Source organism: Trachinotus anak, unplaced genomic scaffold, assembly GCF_046630095.1.
Source record: "Trachinotus anak isolate AG129_WGS33_773 ecotype Australia unplaced genomic scaffold, CSIRO_AGI_Tana_v1 ptg000032l, whole genome shotgun sequence".
NCBI lineage: Eukaryota > Metazoa > Chordata > Actinopteri > Carangiformes > Carangidae > Trachinotus > Trachinotus anak.
Window position 1 is genome coordinate 3,841,371 of NW_027273883.1, and position 24,973 is coordinate 3,866,343.

General features: G+C 40.4%; 1 protein-coding gene across 3 annotated transcripts in view; it reads left to right on the top strand.

Annotated features, from left to right (window-relative positions):
* Nucleotides 1-2,521: 2,521 nt before the first annotated feature.
* rgl2 (ral guanine nucleotide dissociation stimulator-like 2) overlaps nt 2,522-24,973 on the top strand; it is a 30,703-nt gene continuing 8,251 nt past the window's right edge. The window contains exons 1-11 of one of the 3 annotated variants that reach the window (XM_071468679.1): nt 2,522-2,732; nt 4,623-4,789; nt 15,154-15,201; nt 15,515-15,598; nt 15,691-15,857; nt 17,559-17,615; nt 19,094-19,284; nt 19,852-19,961; nt 20,324-20,539; nt 21,588-21,691; nt 23,408-23,492. In XM_071468679.1, the coding sequence (XP_071324780.1) occupies nt 4,631-4,789; nt 15,154-15,201; nt 15,515-15,598; nt 15,691-15,857; nt 17,559-17,615; nt 19,094-19,284; nt 19,852-19,961; nt 20,324-20,539; nt 21,588-21,691; nt 23,408-23,492 (1,221 nt within the window). In that variant the 5' untranslated portion in view covers nt 2,522-2,732; nt 4,623-4,630. Of the gene's footprint in view, nt 2,733-4,622; nt 4,790-12,473; nt 12,712-12,934; nt 12,956-15,153; nt 15,202-15,514; nt 15,599-15,690; nt 15,858-17,558; nt 17,616-19,093; nt 19,285-19,851; nt 19,962-20,323; nt 20,540-21,587; nt 21,692-23,407; nt 23,493-24,973 lie in introns of those variants that run through there. The other 2 variants (XM_071468680.1, XM_071468681.1) reach the window with 2 other exon arrangements.

Sequence of the window (24,973 nt, forward strand, 5' to 3'; positions counted from 1 at the left end):
CCTGCTTTATGCTGTAACATAATCAAACCATTCTACAACACATACTTTTTCACATACTTATTTATTACTGTAGGTGCTGTTGTATGTATCATATGTTACACGCTAAACTGTATTTGATTGCACTTCTTACTATGTGCAATGACAATAAAGGTGAATCTAATCTAATCTAAGTGAAAAAGGTTGTGGACCTTCATGTTATAAAACATGACATTAATGTGAAAGGATTTTTGCACAATATGTTACGTGTATATTATGTGTCTTTGTATTATTTCTGGTCATTTTTCACTCACAGTGCTTTTTTGTCAAAGATTTTCTTATCATCATCACACTTTCTGATTCATTACTCTTGGTAGTCACAGTGACATGATGTCTGCAGTAGTCAGTGAGGCAGGAGGGCCCACACACCATTCATCCCTGCAGCAGTGGAGGTGGGCAACAACATGTGTAATGTCAGCCAGTCCTCTGTCACAGCAGCTCCTCCCTGATAAGAGCATCAGCTAATTAATCAAAGATTGTTCAGAGAGTTAAGCATGACACTGTTCAGATTAGTGTCGTGATACACACACACACACACGCACACACACACACACACTGGTGAACTATCAGTCAGCTGTATAAAAGTAATATGTGTTTGATACAAGATGAAAGAAAATCAGTTGCACACATACTGTAATTTTCAGATCATCTCTGCTGGTGAAGCTGGGGACTGAAGCAAAACCAACGCAACCGACACAAAGCGTCACAGCCAGGTTTTGGTCCACCTGAACAGCTCCAGTGGTCCTGGTCTTAGATTCTCCGAGACGACGACTCTTCCTGAAGATATTCTCTCATTTGGTGTTTTGATGATGTGGTGGTGGATCTAAAATTTTCCTTAGGTGTTCACTTGGTGATTGTGAAGTCCAAAGCATATGATTCAAATCATTTCCATACTCATCAAACTATTCAGTGAGGCCTGCTGTCCTGCGTGGAAGCATCTGGATTTGTTTCTGCACTCATTTATTTTATTCCTTTCATTTGTCACCTGTCTGTACATTACAGAGCGATGACTTCTTTACACACTCGTTATTTTGATGTAATTCATCACCACACCACCGATTTACACGTCTTGAAAAGTACAGCTTGTGAAAACAGTTGGGTAATGTCTTCTGTGGCTCTGTGAGGAGCTTTCCATTGTTGTGAAAATACCCTGAGGATGTCATCAGGGTTATCTCATCATGGGTTTGGAACAAGAAGCCTGCAGGTGGATTTAAGAGAAGGCACAGCGCTCTAATTAAAAATGCTATTAAACTACATTCAGGGAAAAGTAGGATCCAGCATTTCTAAAATCAGGAAATATTGACCTCTGTTGTTTCATTGACTTTTTTAAAATCTTATTTTAATCTCTTGTGAATCTCACATCTTTATGGGAGTGTATTACTAAACTGGAGATTAGGTTTTGTATGAGTAAAAATTAAGATTAGGATCAATTGAGTTTAGGATTAAGCGTTGGGTTTGGGGTTCGCATTACAAAAGATCCAAAGGTTTATTTGTGTCACAGACTCACACAGCTGTGCTAAAAAAATAGAAAAAACAAAAATAAATGATAAAGTCAAAATCAAAATATGAATATATTAAAAACTGTGACATTTACATATGTCACAATTTTAAAGAGCTAGATTATATAATACAACTTTGTGCAGCCTTGGTTGCAATGATACAAATATGCAGGACAATGCAAAGAGGATGACAGACAAGGCTAAGAAGACAGAAGTCAGAGGACAGTCTCCCTCCACACCACAGATTAGATATATGACACAGTAACAGTGGTTTAAAGTTAAAATATAAAGTTTAGCATCAGGACTGGAGGTTAGGACTGAGATAGTTTAGGATAAGTATAAAAACTTTCCTTTTAAAATGGAATAAACATGAAAATAAAGTTTATTAAATTAACATTATACATTTCTAATTGATTTAAGGTCTAACTCAGGGTGATGGTTACAGAGTTTAACCTACACTGTAGTTTTAAAGACTGTCGCTGGCCAGAGGAGGGTACGTGTGTGTGTGTGTGTGCGTGCGTGCGTGTGTGTGTGTGTGTGTGTGTGTGTGTGTGCGTGCGTGCGTGTGTGTGCGTGTGTGTGTGTGTGTGTGTGTGTGTGTGCGTGCGTGCGTGTGTGTGCGTGCGTGCGTGTGTGTGTGTGTGTGTGTGTGCGTGCGTGCGTGTGTGTGCGTGTGTGTGTGTGTGTGTGTCTCCCAGCGGATCCCTGAGGACTCACTGCCCCGGAGGAGCGATGCATTGTGGCCGGGCTGGTGAACAGTGAGCTCCCCTGCTCGCACGGTGCCACCCAGAGAAACGGAGCTGTTGCCAAAGCACTGAGAGCACAACATACAGGAACTGCGACGTCAGGGAGAGAGAGAGAGAGAGAGAGAGAGAGAGAGAGAGAGGGAGAGAGAGGGAGAGAGAGAGAGGGAGGGAGAGAGAGGGAGGGAGAGAGAGAGGGAGGGAGGGAGTCAGACCAAAGTGCGCTATCAGCTGCTGAAGGCTGGACAGACGAGCGGCGTGGAGACATTGATAGGGGGGAGAGAGTGGGTGGGGGGGTGCGAAGCGGAGGACGGAGACTCCCTTGTCGTCGTCGTCGGTGACGGTGGTACAGATGGGTGCGACTCTGCACAGCTGAGCCTCGTCCCCGTCGCGCCAGCGGTCACCCACAGCTGCAGGAGTCCAGCCGACCGCAGCCGATGACACGAGGCCATCAGTAAGTTCAGTTACAGCTTCCTTCATTTCTCTTCCTCTGTTTTAGTCGCTCTTTTTATGTGTGTGTGTGTGTGTGTAAATGTCCGCGGCCTTTATGTCACAGAATGACTCAGTAGGAAGCAAATGTCATCATGTGTCACACTGGTGTGTCTTTATAATAGAGGAGCGTCAGCACGCACAAACTTTTACAGGCCTCACACTGTCAGACTTTATCCTCATCCTCCAGCCTACACTGTGACAGATGCTGTCATCAGGACTGGATGGAACTGCAGCACCACCCTATGGCTGCATTTACTGAACAGAAAAAGGAGCATTATGGGGTGTGACTTAACCGTAACCTAGTTACAGCTGTATGTCTGTACCTCAGTCATATGTGTTCTGTTTGCTTTGGTCGGAGCCACTGAATAGCAGGCATTCAGACTCATGCATAGCCGTTGGTCAGGGAGTAAACTGCACTGTTTATGACTTGTTTTCGCTGCAGGCCTGTGTGTGCGCTCTCTCTCTCTCATCCTCTTTTGTAAGCAAGAGTATAATGAGCAAAAGTACAAAACCTACAGCAAAGATAAATGATCACATAAGAGAAAGTAAATTGCACAAATGCTTCAGTGTTGCAGGAGTCCAAGACAAGAGCACAATGGAAAGTTGAGAGCGCCAGCACATTTTTATAACACACTTGAGGCTTTTCAGCTGCTGCTCTGTCTCATCCGGAGCTGTGAGAGCGGACAGGGGTCCAGCACCTTGCTCGAAGGTCATTTTCACATGGACCAAAATGTTAGCAGGCTGTCTGATTGATCCCACAGAGTTTTTATTTAACGGCAGCAAACCGACAACCGTTCTGCATATTTTGCTCACAGACAAACTGGTTTCAGTATAATAATGTTCAGGGTGGCATCACAGTGTGGCTGCATGGTTTACAAGTCCACAAGGCTTATCCTGGATCAACCTCCCTCTATCTCTCTCTGTCCTGCACCTCTCTTCCTGAAGCAGTGTTTACTAGATGTTTATCTTCATGGCAATCCAAATGCCAAAGAGGGGAAAGGGAAATGGAAGAAGGAGGGGTGGGGGGGTGGGGAGGGGGTGCAATGCAAATTCTGACCTGCTGTGGGGCACAATGAGTGTGTTTAAACAAATCAACTATGAAATGGCCTCTGTGTTAGCAGTAACTTCTGGTTTCCTTTTCATTAAAAGTTATGTTTTTACAATGTTTGCCGAAGTACAGCTCCTGACACTGATCTTTGGCAGGTTCAGAGTACAGACAGGCACTCGTACAACGAATTTAATGTGGCTATACAATGTTAAGTGACGTCATTTAGCCAATTAATTGATTAGTTGATTGACAGGAAATTATTTGTCAGCTATTTTGATCATTGATTTATTATTTAAGTAATTTTTAAGTGTAAAATTTAATCATCTTGTTTAAGCTTCTTAAAAAAAGAATATTTTATGCTATTAACAATAAAGCAAATTGAATATCCTTGGGTTGGGGCTGTAGGTCAGACAAAACAAGACATTTCATGACTTTTCCTTGGACATTGTTGAGCATTTTAACTGTTTTCTGATGTTATAGAGACAAAACAAATAATCACGAAAATAATGTTAATTACAATCATTTCTGTACTAGTTGGGCTATAATGTGATCATAACCCTTCTTTATCTTCCCCCTTTCAACTAGCCCCTTTCAACAACAAGGTGATTCAAAGTACTCTATATAAAACATAGTGTATCATAAAAGGGCATCTCGATAAGAAATACAAGGTAATATAATAATAGCAGAAGAATAAACTTTAAATGTTGCAGTTGCTTTATCACAACTCTCAAGATGTTTTGCTTGAACAGCTGCTTAAGAGACCATTAAACACTTATTTTCCCGTGCTCTTCCCGTCTGCGGCAGCTGGCACCATGCTCCCCCGTAACATGCGAACAGGTGGTTATGACCTGCCGGGGGTGGAGTCAAGCGACGTGCCTCTCATTGGCTACCGGCCTTTACCACCTGACGGCAACACTCCGAGCCACCAATCACGGAGGGGGAGCGGCAGCGATGAATTGGAAACTTCACAGGTGAGTGTTTTTTCCTTTTGCCTCAGTGAAACACATCTGTCATTTTGTCGCTTGAGCTTTCAGTTGTAAGCGTGGTGTGGGAGAGAGTGGTAGCATTTCTCACAGCTTTGCTCTGTGAAGATCTTAATAGGGCTGTTAGTTTTTCTTATGTTCACACAATAAAGTCATCTGATGGAGCTGAGAGGGAATTAGGAGAACTTTTCATTCATCATGGCTCCCCTGGCTATCACAGCTAACAGCATTTAGAGTCCTCCAAGAATCCACGCGAGCTGCGTTCAGCTACCAGTTTCTTGAATAAACAGCAGATGTGGTCGGCTGGTTTTCAGAAAACCCAGGGGGAATAAAGACGTGTGATTCAGACAGACAGTGAGAGGTAAAGATGGCGTCATGTGTATGTTGTTTCTGCTTTTCCACCACAAAATGCTGATATTTTATAAACTGAATGAAGTCAACCATTCAAATAGATGAAAATTAATTAGGTAATATTGGGATAATGACCCAAAATAGGGCAATAACACGATAGTTTTGCAGTTTTGTTAATCCAGTGAAGTATTTTAAAGTTAAGTGGCATGATGACAGATTATTGCATGGTTTTATGCAATAGTGTTTAGTAATGCTAGCAGCATGGCCCTGCAGGATAAATCGCAATAACTTTAGTATCCCTTTACATTTCCTAAAGGGTCATCAATTTTTCAAATTTAAATAAACCAGTTACCAACTACCTGCAAAACTTAAGATATTTTCCATCTGTTTAGTGCTAATTAGCAAATGCTAGCATGCTAACATGCTAAATTAAGACAGTGACATGGCAAACATTAGAAAACATGTTAGCATTGTCACTGTGAGCATGATGCTGCACACTGGCTGTTTACTCTTACTCTTATTTAAATTTCATGAATATTATTATTTTTTCAACTCTTCCACATAAAAAGTGTGTTTTTTTTGTCAGGTAAGCTTCTCAGCTCGAGCACAGGTTGTCACTGACATGCATGACTCCAGAATAACATCTGCAACATGGACTGAAGTTGAACTAAAATAGAGGAAACTAGAAGGTTCATGGTACAGGTGAATTTCCCACGATCCTTCACCTCTGTTAATGTTTAGTGACTTGATAGTGAGGTTCGTTGAGCCTTATCAGATCCTTTTCAGGTGGTCGCCGTGCGGGCCTCACACGCAGTCGGGCTGTTATTTTGAGACTGGATTCATTTCTTCTCTCTTGCTCATGTTGTAAAAAACTGAATTCTTCCATAATAGCCAAATTGGTAACAAAACGTTGTCACTGAGTCATGACTGTCAACTCTCTTGCCCCGCTCACACATGACCTGCACATGACTCTTTTTTTTTTTTTTTTTTTTTTGTTACTTCACACTGAGCCTCGAGAAACTCCTCTTGGCTAAAAAAAGAAGTTGCGCTGACTGTCTGTTAGAATGAGCAGACTTCCTCTGTGCTCGTGTCACATGGTGGCTGGTGGACCTCGCAGTAAATAATCTATGTGGTGGTTCAGCTTGTCGATGCAGCGTACACCTGCTCTGCCTATAAACAGTATCCAGTATCACGGGCCGTCTCCAAGGACAGTCTGTCGAGTGGAATCCAATACGGCCACTTGCTCATTCTTTAATGAGGGAGACTTGGATGTGTGAGTCAGGATGAGCGAAGTGACAGCCCGGAGTGAACAATGAAGCTTAAAGATGAGGGAAAATAAGAGTGTTTTCAGGTTTAGTTTTATTGATTAACATGATTGAGATGATGATTGAGATTTTTCATTGTTAAACACAGCTTTTGCAGTGTACTTTGTATTTCTAGGCCTATTCTCTTGTTTGGTGGTGTAACTTACAATTTCAAGACAATGAGTGGCCAAATGTAGGTCAGATCAAAATATATCAAGTGCAGCAAGAATAGATTTAGTAGAAGAGATCAAAGATCTAGAGTTGTTCTGATTATGAGACTGCCTAAAATACTGGATTGTGATTCAGCGAGTATCTGACTCTATGCACTGATCTGATACCACCTAATGTATTAATAAACTTTATATTTTCACACCCAGATAAAACAGCAGAGTTCCCTAAAATAAATTCTTCTTTGCTGCTCTTAAACAGTGCTCTACACAGGAAGTTGTGCTGTGCTGCAACTGGCAACTACCGTTAAACAGAGATGAAGAAGAATTGATTTCTGGTAAACAGTCACACACTAATAGGTGAACTAAGGTCCAGGTTCAAACACAGATGTTGTTCTATCTGGAGCTCAACCTATAACCTATAAATTATTGAGAATTACTACATTTTGACAGAGTGTTTCTGTTTGAACCGGTGCAGCTTTGCTGGCCTTTACAGCACTGGTCATGTGATGCGACTTAGCCGAGACAAGAGACTGTTGGAGAAATAAGTCGGAGAGCTCAGTACATGACAGCTTGCAGTAGTAGGCTACAACAGTGTCAGTATAGGACCAGTCGAGGCAGATGGCTGTCGAGCCTGGTTCTGTTGGAGGTTTCTTCCTGTTAAAGGGAGTTTTTACTCCCCCCTGTCACCAAGTGCTGTTCTTTGTGGGAACTGTTGGATTTCTCTCTATAATAAAGTAAGGTTTGACCTTATAAAGCATGATTTGGCGCTATAGAAATAAAATTGAATTGAATTGAATGAATTTGTCCTGAGTTTTTTGATCCATATAAGCAGTTTCCACTTTAATAAAAGAGAAATTCTATGGTATTCATGTATTTGTTCATGTTTTACAAAGGGTTTAATGTAAGCCATGCCATACAGCAACGACAACAGTCGTATCACATCCATACAGGGTGAGTAGTACAGCTGATACAGCTGGTAAAATACTTTTGTTAACACATTGCTATTGGATCAGCTGTTACACAATTTAAGGCATCAGAGTCTGTGTTGGTAAGATACTAAGAAATGGTATCAGAACATCTCTACAAAAAGCAAGGTTTTCCCTCAGTACTCACCATTTTCTATTAATGTTCAGTAACAGAGTCATCAGAGAGAAAGCAGAAATGCAAGTTTATGTGGTCAAGGTTGGTTCAATAGACCAGATAAGGACCAAAAAGGGGCCCAGCTTCTTTCAATGTGGTATTCACCACACAATAGCAGAACATTTCTGACAGGTCAGAGTGTATGAGTTGTGAAATGGTTTTCAAATAGTTTGAGCACCTTACTTCATGACATTACTTCTTTCTTTTATTTTCTACATCCAAACTTTTCTTTCTTTTTTTATTAAACATAATATGCAAATGCAGCAAAGACAGGTTATTTCAGCCCAAGTCAGTTTTTGTTATCAGCGTCTTAGTTGCTGTTCTCATGAATTAAACCATTTGACTGTGAAGCACATTGTCTGACTTCCCATGACAAAAATATAACCTCTTGTGTTCTGTTTGAAGGCAGCTTTAGATACACTACATGAACAAAAGTATGTGGACAGATACTTTTGTTACCATGAGGTCTGGGGCTGTTTTTAATGGCATGGAACGGGACCTTTTATTTCATTGAAGGCAAAATGGTGAGATAAAGAGAAGGATGTTTTAGTCAAAATGGTGCCTTCAATTTTTTGGCAGCAGTTAGGGCTTTTTCTTTTTCACATGACAGTGCCAGGTAGATAAAGAAGTGGTTTTCCTAGTTTTACTGGCCTGCACAGAACCCTGACTGAACCCCATGCAACACCTTTGGCACGAACTGGAACACTGACTGTGAGTCCCAGGTTATCCTCTTTCAAATGTGTCTATAGCTGTTCTGAACAACCACACTCAAAGGCAGGGTGAAAAGCTGTCTGTCATAGAGAGGGGGGGGTGAAATATGGTAATAATGGTGCATATTTTCAGGCCGTCTCTCCTCAAAGACATTCATAGAGTTACGCTCAGCTGGTCGCATGAAAAGTGAGAACAATAGTTGTGTAAGCAATGCAAATAAGAGCGCCTGAGAGAGACGTTTAAATCTTGCTCTGTAGCTGCGATTGTCAGTTTTGGAAAGTTACAGAAATTGCTGGACACAGATCCACCCCTTGTGATGCCAGAAAGGTGTTGGGGAGGAGGAGCCAGTTCCTGGAGCTATTTCATCATCCGACCAGCATTTCAGACGGAGTAAAGGCATACTGGTGTTCATTATCAGCCAGCAACAGTGGCTGATTTCACTAAATGTTGTTGTAGGAGCAAATCCCTGCAGCCATGTTCCAACATCTGGTAGAAAAGCCTCCCAAAAGAGAGGAGGCTGTTACAGCAGCATATTAATGCCCATGGTTTTCAAAAGAGATCCTCAAACAGGTGTAAAATTTGAATACACATACACATACTTTTTTTTGGTTGTCCACATTCTTTTGACCACATGTTGCACAATGTTCATACATTGTCTGGCTGGCTAGTTAGTTACCATGCCCATGAACAAACCTCTGACTGACAGGACAGAGTTAATGCCTGTTATCTGGACAATTTCACAGTTGGAAATCAGTCACTAAAGTGGAATTAGAGGTGCCAGGTTCAGTCAAAGTTTGCACACCACAAAGTCAACTATTCCCTATAAGCTAAGTTGCTGAACATCACAGACTGATGATATCTAACGGAGTAATCATATCTGAGGGAAGATTTTTTTCCTTCAAGGGAAATAGAGCAGCTTTGACCTGAATGCCACAGAGTTTTACTTGAAAGAGAGTAGATAACAGGCACCAGGGGATACATAGATGAAAGCGTGAGAAGAGGAGCTGAGAGAAAGATAGGAAGGAAGGGGTCGGGGTTGGGGACCACTCAAAAAAACAATGGTTATCTTTAAATAAAGTTTCAGAAGATGTATTTATGACCCCCTGTTTGGAGGAAAGGCTTGTGTAAGGTTGTAAATAAGGGCGTGTACTTGTTCAAAGTCAAAGCTTTTTGGCACAGCGGAAGCGTGACTACATGGATTTATTTAAGGAAAAAAGTTGGAACTGGTTGTTTTTTGAGACTGCGGGGGTCAGAATGGAGAGTCGGCTTCCTGCCAACTTTTCTGGTGCCCTCCAATAGCTGATGTAATTGTTAAGGAGGAGAGCTTGACTTAACCTCAACTTGTGATGGAAGGAGAAGGGAAGAAAAATAACTTTGCAACACGACAGCACGTCCTGCTTCCTGTGTTTGTCTCCACTTATTATGTACTTCCTGCATGCAGCTGGGGGTGGGGGAACTTTAAGAAAAAGGAGAGCTTAGGGCTCTAAGTGAAGATCTTGCAAAGAACATAAACAACAAGGTTCATATTGAAAAAACTAACACTGGTTTTGATAAAGTAAAATAAAAAAATCAGGAGATTCATGAATAGCAGCTGCAGAGTCCTTTTATTTTTATTAATAATCAACTCACACCACCCACCACTGTGGTCTATGATCATGATCCTTATCCACCAGCCTTTGAGGCAGCTGAACTCCAAATTACACATGCTTTAAAAAGTTTCTCCACACTAAAGGCTGGTTTCTCTGACCCAGATTCAGCCCGGTTTCACAAGGCAAACTCAATTGACGCTCCACTGAATATACTTTTATCTCAAGTATCTCAATATACCAGCTTCATCGGGAACAAGGAAATAAGAGAGAAGGGCTATAGTTTCCTTCGTGTCTGTGATAAAGGTCCACAGGATCATTACGCTAACACACTGAAGGCCAGACAAGTGATGAGTGAGAGCTAGAAATCACTTCCACTTTTTAAAAGTAAGCAGTAAGACTGTGCCTCAGGGGAAGTAATACTGTCTTATGTATAAACTAGATATTTATACAATTCTCAGTGAGACTTGTCAGCTGTCAAGTCTGCACCCTGTAAGCATGCATCTATGCAACATTTCTAATTCTTATGTGCTTCTTTATCACTCCTTCTTCATGTCAGACTGAGGTGGTTTAAGCAAACTGAAACAGGGAAACATGCTGAACCAGGTTTTTATTTGTAATGTTATTATCTGTTCTCTCTTATTGCATTAAGACTTGCATTATTTAATTTCTACTCCCAGCCATAACTGCCAGTTTACAGAATAGTTTTTGCAGTTATATAGCTTACAGGATCTTTTTTTGCATCTTCTTGTCAAAGTGATCAACTCCAAGACATAAATATAAAACAAGATACATTCTGATAGACTATTTCTGACAGCTAAATAGTTTAGAGTGGATTTGCATCAGTGAGTTTTCGATATGTAGGCCTACTGTTTTACATTGTAAAATACAGAGTTTAATGTAAGGACTTAAAATAAACAGATATTTTACAGGTTGTGTCTAGTAGGGTCTAATAATAGGTGATGTTAGACTTGCAAATAGCCTGTTATAAGTCAGAGTAAATACAGTTTACTGGGTGTGTAGCCTGGCTTCTCAGGATGAGTAATGAACCTTATACCAGACATTAGCAGACTACTCACAATACTCAGAGATGTGCAAGTAGCATTTTACATTTTTTTCCCCAACTTATGTATTTTTTATTTTGCACACTCTTAGTATCTATCTATCTGGAGGACCTGACTTCAGGATCTGTGCTAATCAATATTTTTATATTAAGTATTTGTCAAATAACTACGTGTTGTGAAATGCATCATGTGCAGTGATGAATGCACAGAGTTTCACCCGACTCTGCAGTGCATCATCTATTAGCTCTGCATTACGGTCTGCAACTTCGCTTTGATTCAGTCTCACCACTCCTTTCAAACCTGTTTCCAACCATACAGCCCGATAAACCGGGTTACTACCTACCCACAGGCAAAGCTAGCAGCTACTTAGTGAACATATTAAAGTATTTAGCCTCTAATGAGCCATTTTTTCAGGAGCTGGTGGAGACCAAAAACAGATGTAAAAGTAGAGTGAATATTGGACATAATACATCTGCAATGTGGACAGAAACATGACTGCAAACAAATGCTAAAGCTAATGATCAAGCTGATGTCGCTATGTGTCTGCTGAATAAAAAACCTTTGCATGAGGTGATAAATATTGTAAACATTGGCCAAAAAATCACTTAATATTGCTTTAAACATTTTCCTCAGCCATAGTCTGGGCTGTGTGTTCGCTGACTAAACTGCCCTCACACATACACAGCTCTGAAAGTCTCCACCTAGTTAACATGGCTTCACTCTGTGATGTCATTAGTCCCTTAAATAAACACAGCTTGCCTCCCGGTTTAGTGGCTCTCTGAACATTTATTACCTCTCGTTACAAGACCACAGGAATCTTACTGCTGGGCACTGAATGAAAATACAGTATGAAGGCTGTCCAACGTCTGCCTCTTCTCAGATTGTGGTTAATTGTTGCTTTGGGTAGCGCTGTATTAAACAGGATACTCGGCCAAACTGGTTTGTCTGCATGGGAAGGTCATCTACAAAGCAAAAGAGAGCAGGAGAGCACAGAGGAGAGATTGAAAGAGAAGGGGTATTGTTCTGGAAATAGCTTCAGGGCTTTGTCTCTCAGTGTGTGTGTGTGTGTGTGTTTGTGTGTGTGTATGCAGGCAAGTGCCCATGCATGTGTCTGCCAATGAGGGCCTTCATTTGTGTGTGTCTGTATGTTAGGTTTTGATATGTATATGGGCTACTGTGTAAAAAGTGACTCACTGAAAATGAGTGTTGTCTTATCAAGACAGCCTATCCCTATCTCCATGTTTGTACTGTGTGTGTGTGTGTGTGTGTGTGTCTGTGTGTGTATAATGGGTGTGACTAGGCTCGCAGGGGCCGGACTTAGCTCCTGCCTCAGGTGTGTCTTTGTGATCCATAGCCACAAGACGTGAAAAGGCTAACGGTGAGGACATAAACATACATAGCTAGGTCAACCGATAGTGAAATAAGAGGCGGTGAACTCAAGAAAGAAAGAAAGAAAGAAAGAAAGAAAGGAGGGAACAACAGATGAGAGAAAATGGGAAAAATGAAACTGCCATTTCTACCTTCATCCTGAAAATTTCCAGGAAGCTTAAGGATTGCTACCAGTCTGGACTTGCTGAGGGAAAGGTAACTTGTTTTTGTCTGTCTGTGTGTGAGTGAGTGTGTATGTGTATGTATGTTTATGAGCTTATATCATGGGAAAGATAGAATCACAGGCAGATCGGCATAGAAACAGTAGAGATCACACAGGCAGGCAGAATAACAGGTTTGATAAACAGACCATATTATTCAGTGCAGCCCTCTCCTTGTGAACGCTTCCTCCTTTGGAGCGCCTGCTTGGAGTGTTGACCTTCGATCAAGTCAAGTCAAGGTAATTTGACAGAGGCTAAAAGAGGCTAACACACGCTTAGTACAGCTAATTACACCACAGGTTGAACAGAGAAGAATAGCAGACCACAGACAGCAGCAGCTACTGCTCACTTCACCTCTGCGGATGTATATGTTTCTTGGCTCTTACTGTCAATTTGCATGTGAGGGAGCTCACAAGTCAGTACATGCAAAATGAATGAAAATGAAAGGCAGATCATTATTGTGCTTGATTTTATTTTGTGAAGCTGATTAAGAATGAAAAGGGTTTAGATGATGTTGTGTTTTGGTGTATTTGTCTTGAGTATGTTCCCAAGGTGTTGCTCATGTGTTTTGTTTTTTTTTTTCATTCAGAAATGTTGACTCACGACGAGAAATGAACCATCTCAGCTTGTCTGGAGATTTCACCAGACACCCAGGATGACTCCACTCTGTGTTTTACCCGTGCATATTTTAGTATGGAAAGATTCACAGTTGCGAAATCGTCAGTGTCACGTAAAGTGTAAAGTGGTGGATTGGTGTAGTAGTTTAACGCACACATACCCTGTAGATCTGTGATCTACAGGGTATGTAAACAAAAGAGCAGCCCCACCCACTGCCAGTAATTCACAGCATGAGAATGGAAGCAACTGTCATTCTCAAATTAGTTGACAGCAGCATTTATTGTAAAAACCACCATTAGACAGCGTCTGGATCTAAATTATTCATGTTTCTTGATGCTGTTGAAGATTTTCTTCTCATCAGCGAAACATGCCTGTATCAGTTTGGATGCCCCAGATGCTGATTTTACATTTTTAACTCAGGTGTAAATATAAATATACTTATTTGTACTACAATGTAAAAATGCTCCATTACAAGTAAAAGCCCTGCATCCAAAATCTGACTTGAGTAAAGTGCAGAAGTATTAACAACAACAGGAACTTAAAGTTTATCATTCTGCAGAATAATAGCCCATGTTATTGAAATATTTTTACATATTATATTATAAGATGTTTAAGTAGCTGGTTGATGTGGACTTATTTCACTGCTGTATTGAGTTTTTTAGAGTTGTTTAGCCCAGTGTTTGCTTGCTGCTTTTTTTCAAGGGCTCACAAGCCAAAAAAAAAACCAGTGGAACCACTGGTTTATAAGCTTATAATATGTTAATTTTAATGTAAAATCATAATCTGTAAAGTAACTAGTCAGATCCACCTGTCAAATGAATGCAATGCAGTAAAAAGATCAGGAGTATAACCTTGTACAGAATAGAAATACTCGAGTGAAGTACCTCAGCTACAGCACCTGAGTAATTGTGCTTAGTTACTTTCCACCACTGGCATTTAAAGAGACGTGAAAAACGTCTGGCTTATAATATTAGCAGTTGTTTAGCAGCAAAGCGTCACCAGGCTCTTATCTCTGTGGCTGCGTTGACAGTATTCAAATGCCTCTGGAGCGCTACCGCATGTCACTGTATTCTCTCCTCCTCTCTGTTGAAGCGCTGTGAGTCATCATCTGCTGTGTGTAACGTGACGGGAGACTGCAGTCAAAGAACTGTGTGTGTCAGTATTTAGCTATTCATATCACTTTGCAGGAATACTGGGTGGATTAAGTGGTTTTAAGTCTGCAAGAAAGTTTAGAATTAACCATCCGAGCATCCTGGTAAATAAGAATTGTGGCATATGAGAGTATGTTGTGGTTTAATATCCATTTTTCCTCTTTATCTAGGTGTTTTTGTGGTTTATGTGCTTGTGTGGTTGGCACGCACAATGCTGGATTGCTTCAACAAGAGCTCAACCAAGCTGAGCAATAATCTAAAACTGGTCGATTATGATTTGATTAACCAGCCCTATTAATTGAGCCTAATGGTTAAGGCCTCAAGCGAGTCCAGTTGTTTTTGTGTAGCACTTAGAAACATTTGCACAGTGAGAGGTGCAGGATTGCCTTTGGGGAGCAAAAACAAAATTATGTCTAATATACAAATTTGAATATGTTTTGCGTTTTTCTTGAGAAATAAAGACTTATACATAAACACTGTGTGACTCCTGACTGAGGTGCACATGGAGTCTATGTTTGTGGGTCAGGATGAGTTTGCCTTCATACTAAGGTGACCGGACTATACATCATATTATGTGATGTGTTGCTTTCCTGCTGATTCACGCCTATTTTCTAATAAGAAAAGCAAGTTATTTACGTTTGCCTGTATTGTGTGTCCCTCCTCCTTAGGCAGAGCCCTCACCGATGAAGACTACCTGGTACTGTCCTCTGGATCTGGTAAGGCCGGCTGTGCTGCACATTGCAACATGCACAAAACACTGAGCCAGTAGAAAACAGGGTAACTGTGTCAGGCTAAAACTGGATTTCTCGAGCTCCATGTGCTGTAGCATGTGAGAAATGAGTTCAAAGTAGCTTGATTTTATGCCTTTATTAATGCATACATGGATATGGGGTAGAACAGATGAAATCTCAATCATTATTTTAATGATACAGTCTGACAGTGTAACGCTAGTTAGTTCAATGTAATGTGCGGAATCAGTAGCATCAGCATGTAAATTAACCGTCTTAACTTGTGGTCTCTGCTCTACAGTCCACTGTGGTGGAGGAAGAGGAGGATGGAGTGATCTACACAGTGGTGGTCAAACAGCAGCATGCAGGCCCCACCAGTCCAATGGTAAGACATATACAGTATGTGACTGATTTGGCTGACTGAGAAAGATGAACAAACAGTGGCTTCCTTTCTCTTTCCTTCCTGGCTCCCTCCAGTCAGCAGGTTCCCGCTCCCAGTGTGTGAAAGCAGGCACAGAGGAGAAGCTGGTGCTCCACCTCCTGCACTCCTTTTCTATGGGAGACTCCTCGTTCATCACCATCTTCCTCTCCACCTACCGCTCCTTCACCTCCACAGACAGAGTGCTGGACATCCTCACAGACAGGTAACAAAGACTTTCACTTCTTATCAGCACAATGTTTGTGTTGTAGTAGTTTTTTTCTGTCTGGTAAGGGAATTTGGAGAGTTTTAAAAAAAGACAAAAAAAAGAGAAAACAACTGTTGTGATAGCATTTCCAGGTGCACTGAAGCACAGCAGCCACAGCAGCTGTCAGTTTCCTGTCTGGCTGGATTTGCTCAGTTTGAAGCTGTGAAATCTCAGACTGATCCTGTCCAGTGGGAGTTTGGTTGGAGGAAGACAGAAAGTGAATGGAGAATTTCAGACAGCCTGTGCCAACTCGGCTCCTGCTAAATCGGAGGAACAAATCTCATATAACAAGACAAAGAAACTGCAGGCATGCTAGCAGCTCTGTGAGGCTGTACTGAGGCACAGCGCTGCTTTGAGCTAAATGCTCAAACGCTTACACTGACAATCCTACTATGCTGCTGTCTAACAGGTATAATGAAGTTTTGCTAATTAGCAATCATAGATGAGGCTTATGGGAATGTCAGTCATTTGGTTGTAATTCAAAGTATTTAATATATATCAAATTTTGAAGATGAGTTAATAGATCACCAAAGTTTTTCATTTCATCCAGTGGGGGAACATGAATGCACTAAATTTCATGGCAGTCCGTCCATTATAGTTTGTATATCATGCTCATAACCCCAAATGTCAAACTCATTGAGAAAAAAGTCAGAGGATCACCAAAGTGATCCGGGGGCCATGAATGCCCATATATCATGTAGATGTTAAGATGTTTTATAAGCTACATGGAAACTTAGGTAAACAGTTGGTGCCAGATGGAAAATGATCCTTCGGCAGCCTATCTGTGGGGCTAAAATGCTAAAGGCAGTAAAAGGTGTGATGTGTGACTTTTCTGCTTTACAATGTCTAAAAACAGCCTGACCTATGTTCTATATTTACAAGCTGAAAAAATGTTACAGCACCTTCAAGTCCACTCCTGTGTCGGCCAAACAGTGTCAGAGAAAAACTGATTTTTGACATAAAACTGCTTTATTCAGTGATAATTATTCAGTAACCGCAACGATAGTTAAGAGCTCCCATGATTCCAATATGACTTCACAGCATCACCAAACTTGTTATTGTTTTGACTGAGAGACCACTAGCAGCAGAAAATTAAATTGAATTTAAATGTTCACATTAGAGTGGGCAAAACTAATTTCCCTTTTCACAATAAAAGCAGGTGTTAATTTAGCTTTAGCTTTTGTTTTCAAGCTGAGTCTCAGTTAAACAGCAGCTCCTAGATTAATGGCATCACTTAATTCAGAGACACTTCACATTTCAGGATGCACCTGTGTGGTGGTTTGAAATAACTGCAACTTTGTGTTTTTCTTGGCAATATAAGCAAAAAACCTGTTTGTGAATGCTCTTAGCTCTGTTATAAAGTCTTTATTATATAACGGAGGCATTTGTATGAAACACCTGTTTGGAAAGTTTTCTGGAGATGCAACACAAAAGAGAGTCAGTTTAGTGCACTTCCTTCCTGCCAGCATGCTCAGTAAACATTAGGACAGCACCTTTGCTAAAAACCATCTTCGGAAAAACAAACCATAAATACGTTAAGCACAAAGCATAAGAATTATTTTTGATGCAGCAGATGCAGATATTTGAAGCTGAATGATCCTTTGAAGCCGGTGTTTTGGTTTTTTTCTCCTCCACTAACTTTTTCTTTTCTGTTCACAGACTGGAGAATCCACCGGGGGACAGCGACAGGAGCCAGACGAGACAATCTTTCAACAAGTGAGTTTTTGAAAATGCTATTTAACATCTTTTAGTGCAGCTGTGTGCCAGAACTACATCTTCTAAAATCTGTTTTGCTTCTTGATTCTGTTTTGGGTCGAATATTATTATTACCAGGCAGTGTTATTATTTCAAACTATGATAAAAAAAAATGTTAGGTACTATTTCATCAAAACAAAATCAACCGGTAACATAAAGCAAGATTAACCCGGTGACCATCATCAGAAGATACGAGAAACAGCAGAAACAGCAACATTAGCATTTAGCATTTAGCATTGGTGTCATGTTTTTGGTCTCTGCTAACTCCAGAGGAAAATATCTGGCTCCACTATGTTCACCAGCGAGTCGCTAACTTTCAATCTGCCATCTGTGCCGGTGGTACAGTGGGTTCATCTGGGTTTTTACTGCTTACTGCAGCTTAAATTTAAGGTTGATGGGGCTGAGTGGAAACAGTGAAGCTGCTAGAGCCAAAACAACGAGCTGAAAGGCGCTAAAATGCTCTGTAAGCAGAGGGGAACTGCAGAGTTGTGTGATAATTCTCTGTCATTTAACCAATTAATGTTATAATAACTGAATGATACTGGAACAATACTGGAAAACAACAGCTGGAATCTGCCCAGATGTGGAAGTATATGGGCCGAGGACAAGTTATATGTTGGGCCAGAAGTTTTATTTTGCTATTTGGCTAACTAGTGTAAAAAAAGTAAATGGCACTAAACCTAAACTGACTTAGTCTACAGATTATTAACTCAGGCAGTGTGGAGGGCAGAAAGTGACCAGGCTTGTTAATGTAAAGAATAGTGGGTATTTAAGCCCTCAGTGTTTTCTTACTCACAGGAGGCTGTGTTGTCTGGAAGGACGGGGCAACAGATTTAATAGAGAGGTTCTTGGTCCTACTGGCCCAGGCTTACTCGCTGATGGATGTGTATGGGTTTTTTTATTATGTATTGTGAGCAGGCAATCAGTCAACATCTGTTAAAAAAACACAATCTTGATCCTTTGTTTCCCCTAAATTATAGAGCCGTCTCTAAGCTGCTTTTCTTGTCTAAACCCCTTCACAGCGTGATTTCTTGGCAACTTTTTAGACATCTTGGAAAAATATCAATATATTCAATCAATTCCAATCTGCAACAGCTTGTTTATCTGCTTCCACCAGTGCAGCTTCAACCAGGAATTAGACCAGAAACAGATGCAGGTCCCATATAACACATCTCTTCATTGGCTCCCATCAAAATCAAAATTGATCAGTAAATGATTATTTTAACTTACAAGGTATAAGATGGTACCTGATGACCTGGTTTACCCCTACAGCCTGTAAGAAACTTTTTTTGTGCTCAAAAGTCAGATCGGTATGGAGTTCGAGGCTAAAAACAAAAGACTATCCAGTCTTTGATGTTGTGACTAAATAGTGAATCCGACTCATTTCTTTCTTCAGTGTTTTGCTGATTTATTCTTTTTCTCCCTCTCTGTCCCCACAGAGCGGTGTGCACAGTATTCAGCACATGGCTCACGGAGTATCCTGAAGACTTTAAGAGTTTAGGGGAGCCCTCTCGCCTGCTGCGCCTCGCTCCCCTGCTCCCTCAGGACTCCTCCTCTGCAGCCGAACTCCGCGCTCGCCTGCTCAGGATCGCAGAGGAGCTCAGCGAGAAAGCCCTGCTCCCAGACGCCCGTAAGGGTCGCTATTTTAACTGGGATTTTAAATGACACTGCTAAGGCCACAAAAGATGAGGCTTTCATGTAGAAATATACTTGTTTTTGTTCTGTAAATCACAAACGGATGCTGAGAAAGGCAAAAAATACAACGTGGGCTTGTTGTGGCGTCCTTGATTTGAGAAATGAAACTAAACTGTTGTAGAAGTTTATTTTTACTGTTTTCTAATGTTCTCCTGAACTCACTACAGCTGCACTTCTATGAAAGCCATAACTATCAAATGGACTCCCATTACATTTGGCACAGATATTCATGGTGTCCAGAAGATTAATTCAATTACTGCTTGTTACTGAGTCAAAGGTTTTCACTTTTCCAGTGAAATATCTCAATGTTTACCAGATGGATTGGCACAAAATGTGGAACAGACTTTCGTGGCTCCCAGACAATCGATCCTAAAGATTGTACTCGTACTGAGAGAAACTGATTCCTGCAACTAAAGAGCAGAAAAGATTTTCAGCCTATAAACAAAAAAATTACAATATGAACCACGTGATCAACAGTTTTATTGAGCTTCATCCTTTGCAGATCATAGCAGTGTCCCCAGCTCGCCTCCTGACGCCTCCAAGTTTGAACCCACCAGCATCCTGGGATTCCCTGCAGCACTCATCGCTGAGCAGCTCACCAAGATAGAGACGGTGAGTTCACTTTGGAGCCTGAACATGTTTTTTTAAGGCGGCATGATGCAAAAATATTGACCAATGGTAGTAAATTTTAATAGATTACAGTTCTCAAAAGTTTTTATCGTTTGATTTAATCTGACATTTACGTAATATGTTTGCGTGCTATCGTCTGTACCTGCTGAAGTCAGTGTGACTCTGCAGCAACAGCAATTTGTTTAGAATACAAAGATGGTAAATGGTACTTACAGTAAGATGAGACACTACAACTACAAATACAGAAAGGTGCCACCCACAGAAATTAAAGCTCTGTCAACAGAAAATTCAAGCAGGACAACCTCAGGCTTTTAATCATAGATCTATATGCCGTCACTTCTCAGGAGCTGTTTGTCCGTCTGGTCCCGTACCACTGCCTCGGTTCACTGTGGTCTCAGAGGGATAAAAAAGGGAGGGAAGGCGTTTGCTGGTCCGTCCGGGCCACCATACGTCAGTTCAACAAGTTGGCCAATGCCGTTCTAGCATCCTGCCTGGGCCCCACCAAGCTTCGCAGCCAGCAGAGAGCTCGTCTGATGGAGAAATGGATCAGCGTGGCAGAGGTCAGCAGAACAAAATCACAAGGTCACTGCTCTGGAAGTGCAGGATTTGATGCCATAAATACAGATCTTTACAGTCTAGGAATGGTAAATGGGGGTTGCTCTGAATTAAAAACAGTTCATCAGTTGGGGTTTCGAGTCTTCCAAAAGCCTCCACTGTGCATTTTCCTACCATAAACCCCCATAATCCCCTAACCATAATCCTATTCTCAGCTCAGACTGCTTGACTGGCCTCTGCTGTGACTACTAATAATTTCACTGCAATCAATAGATGAAAGCTAAACATATTAAAGAAGTTTTGATTTATGGTTCTTTTCTGGACAACCAATAACAAAATAGTGCTCTCCCTGTTTGAGTGCATTTGGCTGTGAACCAAAGTTTGCCACAAGATTAAAGGAGAGATTTTTCAAAATCAGCAGTTTTTAAGCTGGAGATGTACATATAGCCCCAGCACGCATTCAGGAAACTGAAGAGGAAACGTACTTTTCATGAACAGTAATGTGCTGTGTCAGGAAACCAGCTGTACGACCTCAAGGCAAACAGTGAAATTTTAAATCTGCTTAAAAACGACAGTATTATACAAGAGGAAGTGTGGATTAGCTGAGGTCTGAAACAGTGTCGTAGTTATTGTGTGCAATAAGCAGCTTCTTTTATAATATTGAGGAGCTTGTGGCAAAACCGGGATCTGCTCCTGCCCTTGGATGTTATGATCACATGAGCAGTTTCATTCCTTTCTGAGCCGCTCTCTGTCTGTGAATAAAACACAGCTTCATTCATTTATTCCCTTATGAAGCTGCACAAAAGCACACACACACTCTAACAACCTCTCTGGCAAAGTGAGGTATCACTGGTTTTCTGCCAAAACGCTGTCCCAAGCTCACCCCAGGTTTCTTTTTGGACAAACCTCTTTAGCAGAATACATAATTCAGCACATCAGGCTGACACTGTAACTAAACACCAGCTAAACCCACACCCACAGGGGTTCTCAGTTACAGAACAGTGTAGTATAAATGTGTGTGTGTGTGTGTGTGTGTGTGTATGCTTTCAACAGGAGTGCCGAGCCAGAAAGAACTTCTCCTCACTGTACGCCATCGTGTCTGCCCTGCAGAGTAACCCCATCCACCGGCTGAGGAAGACGTGGCAGGACACTGACAGGTCTGTGGCTGAACAACTCGCGCTTTTTAAAGGGGAATTAGGGTCCAAAGATTCAAAGGTTTCAATGAATTCAATGAATTGCAGTTGCAATTGTTTTGCAGCAAGTAACTTCACTAAAACAAAAGAGGTTGACAATAATCAGGTAGAATTAAAATGCCAAATTATACACATAAAAATTGATTAAAGGTGTTTTTTTTAAATATATTTCTAAGAAGAATAAAATTAAAAACTGAGAATAGAGACAAAGAACAGGATAATAACATTAACTAATATAATCTGAATATATACTGTACAGTGATAGTAATATAATGTACATAAGTGTATGCCAAGTAGATTTTGATCAATACTGCAAAGTATAATAATAATAATGATAATCATAATCATAATTATTTGATTTATGCCTTTCAAAACAAAGTTACAAAGTTTTTTACAGTAAAAACAAAGAATAAAAAACAAAATATGAACTGTAAAACAAGATAAATATATATAATAGACAGGTGCCATCTGCAGAAACTCATAATATCTATATTAATATATGAATTGAAAGTTATATGAATAAAATGCTATGAATATAATGTCTGAGGTTCAAAAGAAAAACAGATGGGACTGGATACAAATATGCACCATCGCTCAGGTGTGTAATAGGAGTATGATTTTCTGGACATCTTACACAGTTGGTGTGGTGGTATTAACTAATGGAGGACTTTTATCGACCTCTGCTGGTCACCAAGGAATTGCAGCTGTGTCGTCTCAGGTGTCTTTTAGAGATATTTTGTGGCCTGGAACTGAAACAAACAAGGATGTCTAATATTCCAAATAAGAAACCTTTCTCACGGTGTAATTACTTGTTTTAAGTAAGAGTGTGTTATTGAGTCGCACACCTATTGTAAACTGAACAGAGCAGTTATTTATGTTGTTAGTTTCACCTGCGCTTTTCGTGCTATGACAAGTCAAAGTGTCTCCTGAGAAGAAACGGTATATAAAAGACACAAGGTAATGAGGAAAGTAATAAGTACAGATTTCACTGACATACAGCAAGATTCTTTGTCAGGCTTTGGTACATTACTGTGGAAAAAAGTGGATTACAAAAAATAAAAGTTGCAGTGCAAACATTATGTAGTTGCATTTTTCAACAATATACTTCAAGGGACTCTGCAGCAAATTCAGCAGCTTTCTCTTTTCTCTCGATTATAATTCATCTATTTATCAGAAAACCACTCTTCTTTTAAATCTTGATATAATCAAGCTTCCAGAGATTTCAGTGTATTGATCTACATCCGTATAGGAAGAGAAATATAATATGATATAATAATTTTACACATCATGTTCAAAATTACGTATTTAAAGAGAGCTAACAGAACATAAAGCATTTTATTAACTGTAAATGTGATGCATGGTTATGACCAGGAGGACAGTTTCTTCATAGTTTCAAACAGCATCAAAGGAAGCTGGCGTTACGCTTCGGGCGCTTTATTTATTAACCAAAGAAGCAAAAGTAAATGTTTCTTTTTCATACTAAAATGATGATAAAGCCTCTTCAGTAGTGTTGTCCTTGCAACATAAATCCAAGCTAGACTCTTCACATTCCATAATAAACTGTGTACTCATTACATTTCATTAGTTCTAAAAAATAAAATAAAACAACAACAACAAAAAAAACAGAAATATAAATGAAGATGTCGTGTAAATCAACTCACTGATTTGTTTGCTTTGCAGGGAGGCAATGAGGAGATATGAGGAACTGTCAGAAATATTCTCAGAGAAGGACAACTACTCACAGAGTAGAGAACTCCTCAAGGAGGTAAGTGCAAATAGGTGAAATTTTATATTCTGTGCCTTTAAACAATAGACTGATGAGCTAAACATCTCTTTACTGTCTGAACAGAATAGGATCAGTGAGAAACTATTTATCGTTATTTATGGCTCAGACAGGATGGTTTCTACTTGGATCATGACACAGCATCACCACTTTTTAAACTTTAAAGTGAAAGGTCCAAGCCTGAATTTTCTAGCTATCTTGTCATTTGACCACTTGCTTATTTGTTGAAAAAATAACTGGTAGCCTAAGAGCTGGAGAAGCAGCGTCTCATGCTGGAAAGCTGCCAGTTTGAGCTCTCGCTCACAGGGTTGTAGTGTTGGAGTTGAGTGCTGGTTTGGAGTCACATTTCATAAACACTTTTCTGATGTCTTGGACTTGGTTCAGGCCTGTTTCCACTCAGATATTGCTCTTGGCTGGTGTTAGATGCTTTTACAGCTTATCTTATTACCGCCTCGTTAAAAAATCTGCGATGATGTTTTTCTTTCTCCACCTTTCCCACTCATCACTAAAAACTGTTGTAGTGGTGGTGGGTGGAGGTCTGTGTGTGCAATATGTAACAGTGCACTGTGGATACGTACTTTAAACTCCTGAGGCATTAGTTTACATTCATAAAGAAAGACACTGTTTAAAGTGTGTTTACTGCACACAGGTCTTTTGAATTTGCTCTTTTCATCGCTCTTGTTGCAATATCAACATGGTTTTGGATCTAAGGTTAGAAATTGCTGTTTTCAGTGTCCATGATGAAAACATAATATTAAATACTCTCGCAGCCTCTAATGTCCTCGTTGTTCCAACTTCACGAGAGGCAGGATGTCAACAGCCATGCTAGCAGCTCTGTGGCTGTTTATGCAGTCTGTGCTTTGACCTACATGCTAATGTCGACGTGCTAACATGCTCACAATAACAAAACAAACATATTTTTTTTGTTTATTTACAGGTATATTGTTTTCCGGCATGCCTATGTTTACTTATTAGCACCAAACACAGAGTGTAGCTATGGATGAAGGGAATATCATTAGCAGTTTGTTAGCATGCTTACGCTTGCTAATTAGAACCACACACGAATTATAGCTTTGAATAAAGGGAATATCTTTGAGGAAAAATCAACATGAGCATGCTAACTTGTCATGCATGGAAATGTATTATTTGTATTCGGTCACAAGACAAAGTCTATCCTGATACAAATTACAATTCGACTAGATGTTGGCAATGAAGTTGTTAAAAGTCATCCTGAGGGAAATATAAGGGATAATAAAAATGTCTAAACTAAATTTAATCCATCCAGTAATTGTTTGAGCAACAAAACCTCAGATGTCGGTCTCATGATGGTTCAGGAGATCACCATAAATGTCCAATTTAATCTGAATCCACCCAGTAGTTGTTGAGATATTTCAGTCTGGACCAAAGCGGTGGACCAACTGGGGCCAGCTGTCTGACAGCCTGCTAATGCCCCCTACAGCCCC